At 32.5% G+C, this 12,652-nt stretch overlaps 2 protein-coding genes across 10 annotated transcripts in view; one reads left to right on the top strand and one right to left on the bottom strand.

Moving 5' to 3' along the window:
- LOC136037674 (methionine synthase reductase-like) overlaps positions 1–12,652 on the bottom strand; it is a gene marked incomplete at its 3' end in the record, with an annotated part of 463,030 nt that overhangs the window by 165,624 nt on the left and 284,754 nt on the right.
- LOC136037672 (myosin-6-like) overlaps positions 1–12,652 on the top strand; it is a 205,736-nt gene that overhangs the window by 91,406 nt on the left and 101,678 nt on the right. For 8 of the 9 annotated variants that reach the window (XR_010620011.1, XR_010620013.1, XR_010620012.1 and 5 more), the window contains 2 exons: positions 1,839–2,187; positions 6,520–6,667. Coding sequence is in view for 5 of the 9 variants with exons in the window: in XM_065720407.1 (XP_065576479.1) it covers positions 1,839–2,187; positions 6,520–6,667 (497 nt within the window). In the remaining 4 variants the exon portion in view is untranslated. Of the gene's footprint in view, positions 1–1,838; positions 2,256–6,519; positions 6,668–12,652 lie in introns of those variants that run through there. The other variant, XR_010620014.1, reaches the window with a different exon arrangement.

The following is a 12,652-nucleotide window of genomic DNA, read 5'->3' as shown; positions in this document are numbered from 1 at the left end:
TGCAACAACACAAAAAACAAAGAAGACAGAAGGAGAAAAGGAATACTGTTCTCCTGCATTAGTGATTAATATAGATCAGTGAATGAGGCCTTAACTCTACTCATCCATACAATCACACAGGCCAAACAGCATAGCCATACACAATCAACCATACAGAATAATCCATGGAATGGCAGTCGTGTCGTCAGTAAGTATAAGTCGTCATTTAACAGTGGAATTTTGTATTTCTTTGTTATTTATTCTCCTACAGTGCATATATTTCCAACATATCTTATGTCAAGGCACTTCCTGGCTGAAGGGCCAAGAAATGGAGATCAGCACCGCCGGTAGGGACTGTAAAGTCTAATGTCGTATCCTTTACCTTAACCTTTTTTATCTTATGTCAAGGTGGATATAATTTTTCCATTTGGTGCTTCACTTTTCAGTCTATTTTTAAAGAAATCTGGAGATTTCTTAAAACTTTTTTTTAATTTGTCTTACATTAAAATAAAATTCTTTCAACTGTTTCTATAGTTTCCGGGATAAAAAATCAAATGAGGCTTGTTCTGGGCTTTAAGGTGGATGTTTCAGCAACTCCTGCCTAAATTATACCAAAACACCTGTTATACCGCATGAGGGATGCGCTCAGGCGTTGTCAGGGTGGAGGGGGATTCCACTATTTAGCTTCCGTAGATACTTCTTCGGTAAATTCGTTCCAACCATTCCTCCCAATTTTTACATAATTGGCTTTTGCGACAATTTTTGAACCCTCAGAAGAATAAAAAAGAAGAGCTTTAGGGTCATCACATTGATAAAAGGAAAATTACAAGGGAAAAATTACTAAGGATATTACAAGAGATTTGTTACATTTGGTTTATTTCTTGATAATATTTATTTAAACACATCACTTGACTAAATCTTTTTAATTTTCATTTTACATCGGACAGAAAAAAAAGAATAAAAAACGACTTAACCATCCAAGTTTTAGCTGAGTAAAATGAATGAAACTTATTTAAAGCAGATTAATTTCAGTAATGACTAAACCCAGCATTTGAAAAACAAAGCAAAAATTACAAGAAAAAGTCATGAAAAAGATTTAAAAAAACATACGGACTGAGGTCAAACGGATAGAAAAAGTATTGGTTAAACCGGGGTGAAAACAATAGGAGAATGAAAAATATGTAAAAAAAAACAGACACGACTTTAAAAGAAAAACAAGTGAACAGATTAAATCCAGTACAAATTACCAAACACAATCGATTGATCTCTTATTGGCAATACGAGGCCCTGGGTTTGATCTCAGCTGCTGTTGTATCTCTAGGATACACGTCGGTCAGCGGTGTCAAGGGTAACGTCAACGGCAGGGTTAACAAAGCTTCTCCGACGTGTCTTTCCGACAGTTTTTCCCACAAGACAATTTTTGATGCCTTGTGCCTTAGATTTCCCAAGCGGAGCTTTTTTTAATTCCTTATGGTTCCAAATATTTTGAAAGGTAAGGTGGCTACCCTTCTGATCCCAACCGTAATTTGGTTATAAAGGAGCGAGTTAGAAGAGTCAGTTAGAAATGGAATCAGAGTTGTTGCTGATAAATTAGATTGTTATTTTTTTTAAATATTGTTCAGTTACTTCAGACATTGACAAGGTGAGATCCAGCTTCTGGTATTGACTAATGACCTTCAGTATTGTCTATTTGCAAGGAAATAAAACAAGGGGGGGAGTGAGAAACAAATTTTAGCTCAATATTCAAAATATGTGTGTGGTAAATGGTTTCAATTTCTTAATTTGTGGAGGCTACTGTCTCTGAGAGATTATTTATCTTATTAATGTTTTGGAATGTGTTCATTCTGTCATGTTCCTAGCTGCCAAACTTGCTGCTACTCAAGGCATATCCGTCACTGCTCCACCAACTCCCACACCTCTTGAAACAGTAGCAACAGATATTGGATCAACACCTGCACCAGTAGCTGTGTCAGTAGCCATGGCAACTTCAACACCAGCAACAACAATTGCACCAGCTGTTACAGAACCTGAAAGGTACGAGGCTGAAACAGCAATAGCTGCCGTAGAAGAGCCGAAAGAGACGGAAGAGAGAAAGAAGGAAGAAGCCAAAGAAGAGAAGAAAGAGGAGGAGGCAGAGTCAGTCAAGCCGTCTGTTCAACAAGATAAGTCGAGGCCTGTTTCAAGCAATCCTGTTGCTGGCACTCCTTGGTAATTCTTCTTTTCCTGTCGTACCTTTACACCGGACATATAGACATGTGCCGTGGGTATTTTTTCGGGTAGGTATGGTATACGCTGGTTGTACATTATAAAATACTGTCTGTGATTTGCTTTTCAAGAAAATGCACTCATTTATATTGGCTTATTTTCAAAAGAGCGGAAGGCCAAGCTTTAAACTGCTCCTTTGGGTGCCACAATATTCCTTTTGTTTAGAAATTTTTGTAGACTGTAGTATTTTTATTTTATTTTTTTTTTACAATAGCTCAAAAAGAAATTTGTTAAAAAAACAAATTTGTGCGCTCTTTCAACTTCAGGAGAATTTTGGAATCCGGTTTTGTTCTTATTCTTATTCTATTTTTCTCATTTATGGTTAATATTCACAGGATTGCAGCCGTCCATCATCAGGGCTCTTAGCCTTCGTCGGACGGTTGCATATATATATATATATATAGTCTGTTTTGTATTTGTTTTAGATAAACGAAATCAAGCCTTGTATATATATATATATATATATATATATATATATATATATATATATATATATATATATATATATATATATATTTGTTACTGTGAATGCCCAGGATCTGGTTCTTGTCGACATTCACCGGTGAATGCCAAAAATTCCTTTATCTCTGCTTAGATTCAATTAGTTTTGCGAAACAGCTTTTTCAGTCTTATACAAGCTTTGAAGGTAAAAGTTGTAGTTAGGTTACGTTAAATTAAGTTACAAATCTCAGAAATGGGTTAAAAACCTAACCTAAGCTGTCACCATCCAACCTTGCGCAAACTAGAAAGTTTGACCGGCAACACTGACTAAATACAAGGAGAGATAAAAAGGTATTTCAGACATTTACCGGTAATGTCATGCACAAATTTTGAACATTCACGGTAACATATAAGTCTAATTATCCTTCCAGTGAATTTTCAGCTAAACTTAACACATCAAATTTTTGTTGAATAAATTTTGAACCATCAAATTAATTAAATAAATTTTGAAAAAATTAAAGTTTAATTAAATTTAAAAATTAATTAATTAATCTATATTTACAAAAATAAGTTGTGTGTGTGTGTGTGTCTGTCGAGTGACGTCATATTTGGGTGTCGACTGACATCATGTTTGTTGATTGACGAAATTACACACCAGGACATCGGGACACAAATGACGACTGGGACACCAGGACATAGGGAATATAAATGACGACCGGGACACTCAAAGATAAAGCGACCGGGACAAAAGGAATTCTCGATTAGCAATCACCATCAACAAAGCGCCGGGACACAAATGACGACAGGGACACAGGGAATATAAATGACGACCAGGACACTCAAAGAGAAATTACATACCGGGACACCGGAACACAAATGACGACCGGGACAAAAATGACGACCAGGACACAGGGAAACAACAACAACGGGGACGCCGGGGGCAAAGGGGGATATATAAATGACGACAGGGACACAGGGAATGTTTGATTAGCAATCACCATCAACAAAGCTCAATGGCAATCATTAGAATAATGAGGTATAGATCTGAATACAGATTGTTTTTCCCTATGGACAATTATATGTTGCATGTTCAAGAGTCGGTAAACCTGACAATCTATTTATATGCAGAGACAATGGGACAGCCAAGAATGTTGTACATTCGCAAGTTTTACGTAGTTAAATAAATAAATAAATATATATATATATATATATATATATATATATATATATATATATATATATATATATATATATATATATATATATATATATATATATATATATCTATATATATAAAAATAAGTTGTCTGTCTGTCTGTGGATGGATCAGGTGACGTCACCTGAAAAAACTGGATCAGGTGACGTCAAAACTGAAAAAACTAAAAAAAGGCAAAAACTACAAAAAAAACTAAAAACTAATAAAAAAAATAAAAAAGCTAAAAAACTAAAAAAACTAAAAAAAGGCAAAAACTACAAAAAAAACTAAAAACTAATAAAAAAGCTAAAAAACTAAAAAAACTAAAAAAAAAGGCAAAAACTACAAAAAAAACTAAAAACTAATAAAAAAAAAAGCTAAAAAACTAAAAAAACTAAAAAACTAAAAAAAGGTAAAAAACTAAAAAACTAAAAACTAAAAAAAACTAAAAAAAAAAGGAAAAAACTGAAAAATAAGCTAAAATAAAGGTAAAAACCAATAAAAAAATAAAAAAAAACTGAAAAAACTAAAAAAAGGCAAAAACTACAAAAAAAACTAAAAACTAATAAAAAAAGTAAAAAAGCTAAAAAACTAAAAAAACTAAAAAAACTAAAAAAAGGTAAAAAACTAAAAAAAAAATAAAAATTAAAAAAAAACTAAAAAAAAGGAAAAAACTGAAAAATAAGCTAAAATAAAGGTAAAAACCAATAAAAAACTAAAAAGAAAAAAAAGGAAAAAACTAAAAAAAATTTTCATCTAAAAAACTAAAAAAAACTAAAAAAGGTAAAAACTAAAAGAACTAAAAAAGAAAAAAATAAATGACGACACTCAAAGAGAAAGCGACCAGGACAAAAGGAATGTTCGATTAGCAATCAACAAAGCACCGGGACACAGGGAGTATAAATGACGACCAGGACATAAGTAAACAAAAAAAAATTAACAAAACTAAAAAGAAGGTAAAAACTACAAAAAAACTAAAAAGAAAAAAAACTAAAAACTAATAAAAAAACTAAAAAATCTAAAAATCTAAATAAACTAAAAAAGAAAAAAAAGGAAAAAAATAAAGGAGAAAAACAAAACTAAAAAACGAATGTATATACAGACCGGTACACCGGGATACAAATGACGACCGGGACACAGGGAATATAAATGACGACCGGGACACAGGGACACAACTACAACGGGGACACCGGGGGAAACAGGGGGATATAAATGACGACCGGGACGAAAAAACTAAAAAGAAAAAAAAACTAAAAACTAATAAAAAAACTAAAAAAGCTAAAAATCTAAATAAGCTAAAAAAGAAAAAAAAGGAAAAAAATAAAGGAGAAAAACAAAACTAAAAAACGAATGTATATACAGACCGGGACACCGGGATACAAATGACGACCGGGACACAGGGAATATAAATGACGACCGGGACACAGGGACACAACTACAACGGGGACACCGGGGGAAACAGGGGGATATAAATGACGACCGGGACACCGGGACAGGGAATGGTCGATTAGCAATCACCATCAACAAAGCTCAAGGGCAATCATTAGAATCATGAGGTATAGATCTGAATACAGATTGTTTTCCCATGGACCATTATATATTGCATGTTCAAGAGTCGGTAAACCTGACAATCTATTTATATGCAAAGACAATGGGACAGCAAAGAATGTTGTATATTCGCAAGTTTTACGTAGTTAAAACCATATATATATATATATATATATATATATATATATATATATATATATATATATATATATATATATATATATATATATATATATATATATATATATATATATATATATATATATATATATCTATCTATATTCACAGGTGGGACATAGGGACACAACTACAATGGCGCGTAGCTATTATGGCGCGTAACGACTTACGCGCGCGGGGGGGCTTGGGGGGGCGCGAAGCGCCCCCACCAACTAGGTGTTGGGGTGGCGCGAAGCGCCACCCCAACAGCTAGTATATATATATATATATATATATATATATATATATATATATATATATATATATATATATATATATATATATATATCTATATTCACAGGTGGGACACAGGGACACAACTACAATGGCGCGTAACTAATATGGCGCGTAAAGACTTGCGCGCGGGGGGGGGGGGGCTTGGGGGTGGGGGTCCCGAAGTGCCCCCAACAGCTAGTTAAATATAAATATAAAAGTAAAATTAAATTAATTAAGTTTAATTAATTTTTAATTTAAATTTTGAAATTTCAAAATTAATAAAGGTATTTCAGACATTTACCGGCAATGTCATACACAAATTTCGAACATTCACGGTAACATATAAGTCTAATTATCCTTCCAGTAAATTTTCAGCTAAACTTCATATCAAATTTTTGTTGAAAAAACGCAAAAAAAACCTGTTAAGTAATGCCACGGAAACAATTGTAAGAATGCCAATAGTCCTAGACTGTCAATGTAATTTCTATGTTATTATTTGTATCATTTTTATTAATTACCTTTTGACACCTTATATAGGTGTATTGTTTGGACTGGAGATTGACGATATTCCCTTAGAGTTGGTTTCCCTTCTATTACTGCTTTAATACTATTTATTACTAATATTATTTTTAATAATTGTTCATTGATACTTTCTATAGGAGTGTTGTTTGGACAGGAGATGGACGAGTATTTTTCTATAATCCCTTAAGCAGAACTTCAGTTTGGGAAAAACCTCCAGAACTATTGAACAAGCCTGAAGCTGATAAACTCGTTACCAATGTCCCAGAAGCTGTAAAATTTTTCCAGGTATTTTTTTTTCAGCTAAAGTTTTTATTTCAACTAAATAGGAATTCTTTTAAAAAAGAAATTCCTTTCTAGAATTGTTTAGAAATAAATCTTAATTAGATTTCTACCATCTAATAGAAATCTAATAGATTTCAAAGATTTCAATGTTAGCTAGTTTCTTCAGAAAATATGTAATGAACTCTTTGTCATGGTTGAAGCATTAACTGCAACCTAGTAAAGAGTGAACCACAGCTCATATTAACTAAGAGTTACAAACGTTAAAACGGTCTTTTTCTTCATTTTTTCAAGGCCTAGTGGGTTACTACAACATTATAGAGAGATGCTTAAGAGCTCATTCAAGAGCTCTTTCTCATTTATACGTAATTTATCTAAATTTCACCATCCGCAAGTGCCATAGGGCAAGAAAAATAGCACTTTTTATGCCATTTCTTAAGGGTGGGGCTAGCGGGCTAACAGAATATCGTAGATAGATTTTTGATGGCTCATATAAAAATATTGCTTGTATTTACTTTCTTCTTATAAGAACCACCATGTACAATTTTCAAATGTCACTAAAAACAGCACTTTTATTGTCATGTCTCAAATAGAAAAGCTTGGGCTATTTGGCTACCAGAATTTCTTAGAGTGATGTTTAATGGCTCATTTGAAAACGAAGCTCATATCTACTTGCTTTTTATCAATTCTATCATTCGTAAGTAAGATTTAGCATTGAAAACAATACTTTTGGTGCCACTACTTCCAAAATTGTGAAAGTATGAAATGGTGTAATTGTAATAATTTTGATCTGAAACCCTTAACTGGAGGTTTTCAGGAACACCTCCCGTATGTTCCTCTTCCAGGACCCCTTAATAAGCTACATAGTGAAAGCCCTATAAGCACCAATATATTAAATTATATTATTAGATGTGTGATTCTGTTAGTACTGTGCTGGACTTCAAATTAGATTATTATGCGTTAGATTCCGTCTGGGATTTTTTTTCAATCATGTTTTGTCCCTTCTTTTGATTACTTTTCCGATAATTCAGTATTTTCACAAATTTGATGTGCTTATTTTTCAAATATCCGAGGCTCATCTTACAGCTATTACTCATATCTATGTGCTTTTTATCAATTTTACCTTCCATAAGTGCCATACACACTTTTGGTTCCACTTCCTAAGTGGAGGTGTTTGAAAGCATAAAACGATACCATTACAATAATTATGGTCCATAGCCCTTAACTTGTAGCTTATAAAACCCCCTCACATATACTTTCCCTCCAAACCCTCTTAGTAACTTTCATAAGTCACCTGCTCATCTTGAAAGTAAGAGATTATTGCGAAAGCAAATTAACTAAAACTATAGATATTTCAACTAAAAATACACAAATAATTAAGGTTGTATGATCGACAGTTTTGAATTAAACCTCGAAACTTCAATCTGCGATGAAGCCTGTATGCCAGTTCTAACGGTGGTAATTCAGGTGGTAATTGCCTTCTTAGTTTTTTGCTCCTGCCTAGGTTTTGAAAAACACCTTGCATTGGTCATTTAATTGAAAAAGGCAGTTTTTTAATTAGAAAAATGGGGAAAAAAACCGAAAGTGCATTTTTTGAGAATGTGCTATCAAGTCTAAAAATTATTAAAAGCTAGTAGACATAAATATAAGCTTTTAAATTACCTTTTCAACTGAAACTATGAAGTGACATTCAAACATAAAAAGAGCAGAAATTATACCTTATAAATAAACAAGAACATACATGGTTTTTTTCTACCTGAAATTTGAAATAAAAACGAGAAAAGATTAATTTTCAAAAACAAAGTTTTTCTGAGGGAAGTAAAGAGCAAAGTTACAACTTAAAACGGACAAAAATTTATTACTTCACAGTCTATCTAATATATATCAATAAAACTAGCACAAATAAGCCATCTAATTATGTTTCCCTGTGTTTTTAGGATTATGGAAAACTAGCACTTTACTGAAAACATAAAATAATATAGGAGTCTTAGTACAGTAAAAGCAAACCAATTTAGGAGATTTTTTACAGAATAAAAATATTATCAAATTTTTTTAGGATGAATCCCTTCTAAGATAAAATAACAATCTGATTTAGGATTGTTGCTTTAGTTATTTTTTTGATTTGTTTAATTTAGTATCACTTCTGTACGAAGGCTCAGTTCATTGTATGACTCTAGTTTTGGTTCTGAAAAGGACATGTCGTGATTAGTTTGTAGACAAATTCGAAGTAAAACCATCTTGATAGTATTAGGAGTATAGACTAGCTATAGAATTTGTATTATGGCTCGAAATTCACTGTTGTATACAGAGAAATAACCAGATTTTCAGAATTCATATCACGTCTTATTTAATCTTCATAAGTAATACTAAAGCATGTTTCTTACAATTTAAGATTGTATATTAATCACTATTGGTATTATAGCTGGCAATTACAAAGTACTATCTGACAAACCAATCTAATATTTCTGTTTGCTGTTCAATGACTTTACGACTATCAAAAAAATATTTGATTTTACACTTATGTTTCTAAGGTAATTTTAATTGTATACTGAAAGTTACTGATGTCACAACTGGTGTAAGACTATGAAAAGCTTTATAGATTAATTTATTTTTGTCAGACTATTTTCTCACTTTTGGCTCCCAAATCAATATTCCTGTTTTTTTTGTTTTTTTTTTGGCGCTTGGTATTTACCAAGTGACTTATAGTGATTGTAATTTCTGACTGTTGGTCCCGGTTTTGCTAGCTCGGGTACTTCAAAATAAGCTTGGAATAAGTAAGTTGGCAGGCATATCAGGGACCACACCAGATTAAATTATAAATATACACTTCCCCAATTTGACAATCTGGGAGGGGGGGGAGCCAGTGAACGAGATAGTTGAGAGGAATTTTATTTGCCAATAAAAATGATTGTTGTTCTTAAGTTAGGCTTGATTGTCTAGAGGTGTGATTCTCGCTTAGGGTGCGAGAGGTTTCAGGTTCGAATCCAGGACCATCCCAATTTTTACATGGAAAAGATCCAAAACTAGATCCGAATCGTGAAAATTGAGGTACATTATCTCACGAATGGGAAATAGGATTTTGATGAAACTAGATATACAGAAAGATATCATGTGTCAGATTCTCCGTTTGAATTCGGATCGGATCTGGGGACATTGGGGGTGGAGGGGGAAATGAAAATTGGTTGTTGGTAAACTATTAGTGGTGTTGGTAACCTTTGCAAGTATTTTGTTTTCCATCGAGACACTTTATATTCCTTTGTCATATTGTTTGTCAATGCCCATTTCATTTTACTTGTAATTTTATTGTCTATTACCAAATCATCTTTACTTAGATTTCAGATTCGACACATGGACAAGATGATGCAGTAGTAGGCCTTTCGTTTTCCCTTTGCTTTCATTTGAATATTAATACTAGAAAATTTCGATAGGATTATCAACAGGTTACGTGTTACCAGAACTATTATCTCTGGAAATGTTGCTCTCGTATTTCCACATTCATGTATGATGAATTTCTTTGATAGTCCAAAGTAAGCTAATCTCTCACTGTCATGATAACTCATGCATATATTTCTAATAGTGTTACCATTAGTAGTTGTTTCATATTTCCACTATTTGTCTTTGTCAGCAGTCAACGGTACGTCAATTTAATAATCTGCGCATACTTTCTAAACAAGTTTCACCTTCACTTTTTAAAGTAGGCTGTATATATTTATATTATCAATGTGCAAACAATGTTCATTAAAAACAAACAATAAACTAGGTACTTTTCGATAACCACCCATATAATACCAAGGGGACAGTCATATAAAGAAAAGCAAGTCAAAAAATGAAAAATTAGCTCTGTAAACATGGTTTTCCTAAATGAAAAATCACAACTAATATATGTACATCATCCTTATCTCATATTTCAAAATGAAATATGAAATACATATTTCATATTTCAAAAGTACATTTCTTGTTTTATGTGTATATTTTATGTCATTTTGAAAAACAAAAAAAGGTGAATTAAGTCTCCCCTCCCACACAAAAAATGGCATTATTTCTAAGCTAAAAAAAGTAAAAAAAAAATTCACTACAAACATTATTTTTCTAATATGAAAAATCATGACTAACACATACATATATCATCTTTGTTTCATATTTCAAAAATATCATAAGTAAATTTCGTCCCTTTGGTATATTTAATTTCATTTTAATACATGAAAAAGTCAAAGTTCTTTTGAATCAAAGTTCAGAAAATCAATCTAATATTAAGAAAATAGGGAGGGGGATAAAAATTTCAGACAAGGGGAGTTGGAGAAGGGACATGGATGACAATCAGTCTCCTCTAAAAACAGCCATAATAATTGATTTATTAGGGACATAGGTTGCTCAGTTTAAAATCAATCGGAGAAGAACTGTTCGGAAAAGTATAGAGCTGCGTCCTTTGTGACGCAGCTCAAGACCAAATGATATTGGCCTTGAATAATGGGCATATTCTTCCGTTTTTTCCAAGAAATGGTCAAATATGCTTCCATTGTCAAGCATGTAACATAGTTTTAATTGCAGGGAAAAAAATGGAAATAATCAAATTAAGTCTAGCGCTAATCAGATCTTAGGTCGAAATGCTAAAACGTTAAATCGAAGATAATGGTAGCTGAAGCTGCATACGATAATTGGGTTGCATCTTTTTTCTTGTTTGCCTTCTTTATTTATTATTATTAACATGAAAATCTATGATTGATGAGTTCTAGTGAGACGTGACAATCTAAAACTATTATACTGTGTCGGCTGTCTCTTTGATGGGTCAAATAATTGGCTAATGAATTTGTTTTTACTATTTCGTTGTTTTTGGCTGGTGGCGATTTATCTGGGACACAGGAAACGTCATACCAAGCAATTACCTTTCACAATTTATTTTGTGCTCCGTGTCTTATTCTTGAATGATTTTTGCCGTACATTACCACTTCTTTTTTACGCTAAATATTATGTCTGTTTTTTAATCGGGCTTGATTACATCAATAAAACCCGCACCAGTACCATAGGCATAGCTAGGGATTTCTGTGCCCAGAAATAATGTCCGTTTTTCTGTTAAACTTTTTCTCCTAGATTAAGCTGACAAAGTTAATTAAAAATCATCATTAAAATACAATTCTTTTGATGTAACTATTGGTATCAAAAATTTTTTTTAAAGAGTTTTAGTTACTATTGAGCCAGGTCGCTCCTTATTACAGTTCACTACCACTAACAGCTTGATAAGCTTTTTACAAAAACTGCATCAGAACTGTATGGACCGTCACCAGTTTTCTTTTTTAAGGAGGTAAATGGATAAGTTTCCCTTCTAAATTATATAAGTTTAATAAACTGGTTTTGGGATGATTCTCCCTAGTACGTGGCATCCTCTAACAAAAGAATCAGCAATAAACACTTTAAACTGCTCCCAAACACACTTTTCACCCCGTGTCTGTTATATCAAGTAGACGGAAACAGCTTCTCCTTTCCTTTGGGTTCCATACTACGATTGGAAAATTTGTCCATATTCAAAGTACCCCCTGTTTACCTGCTCGTATTTGAACATTTGGGTGATTTTACAATTGCCGTCAGACTTCACTATTGTTATTTCACAATTGTTAATTACTTTATATTATCCCCGTATTAAATGTGGCTTTAAAAATGTTATTATTCGTCAGCCCCAAAAAAAGAACCTCAAAATTCTGTGACTGAAAAGCCATCGTTTTTTTATGAAAGTAAATGAATATTTTTACTTTTATGTCTTTGAGAAACTGAATAAACTGGTAATATTTAAGGTTTCTAGACTAGTGAAATTTTGGGAAGTTCTGTAAATACAAACAAAGTTATATGCCTTATAAGGCGTTTTTTTTAAAGCATTCGAAATTTAAATAACGATTGTAATTAAAGATTTTAGCAGGCTATTTCATCAATTATCTAAGGGATTGCTTGCCTAGATCCAGTGGTTACATGAAAGGTCCACCTGTGATTGATTTAAACATC

This window comes from Artemia franciscana, chromosome 17 (genome assembly GCF_032884065.1).
Source record: "Artemia franciscana chromosome 17, ASM3288406v1, whole genome shotgun sequence".
Classification (NCBI taxonomy): domain Eukaryota; kingdom Metazoa; phylum Arthropoda; class Branchiopoda; order Anostraca; family Artemiidae; genus Artemia; species Artemia franciscana.
Note: the sequence above shows the minus strand (reverse complement) of the source record. Positions and strands in the feature narration are given on the sequence as shown.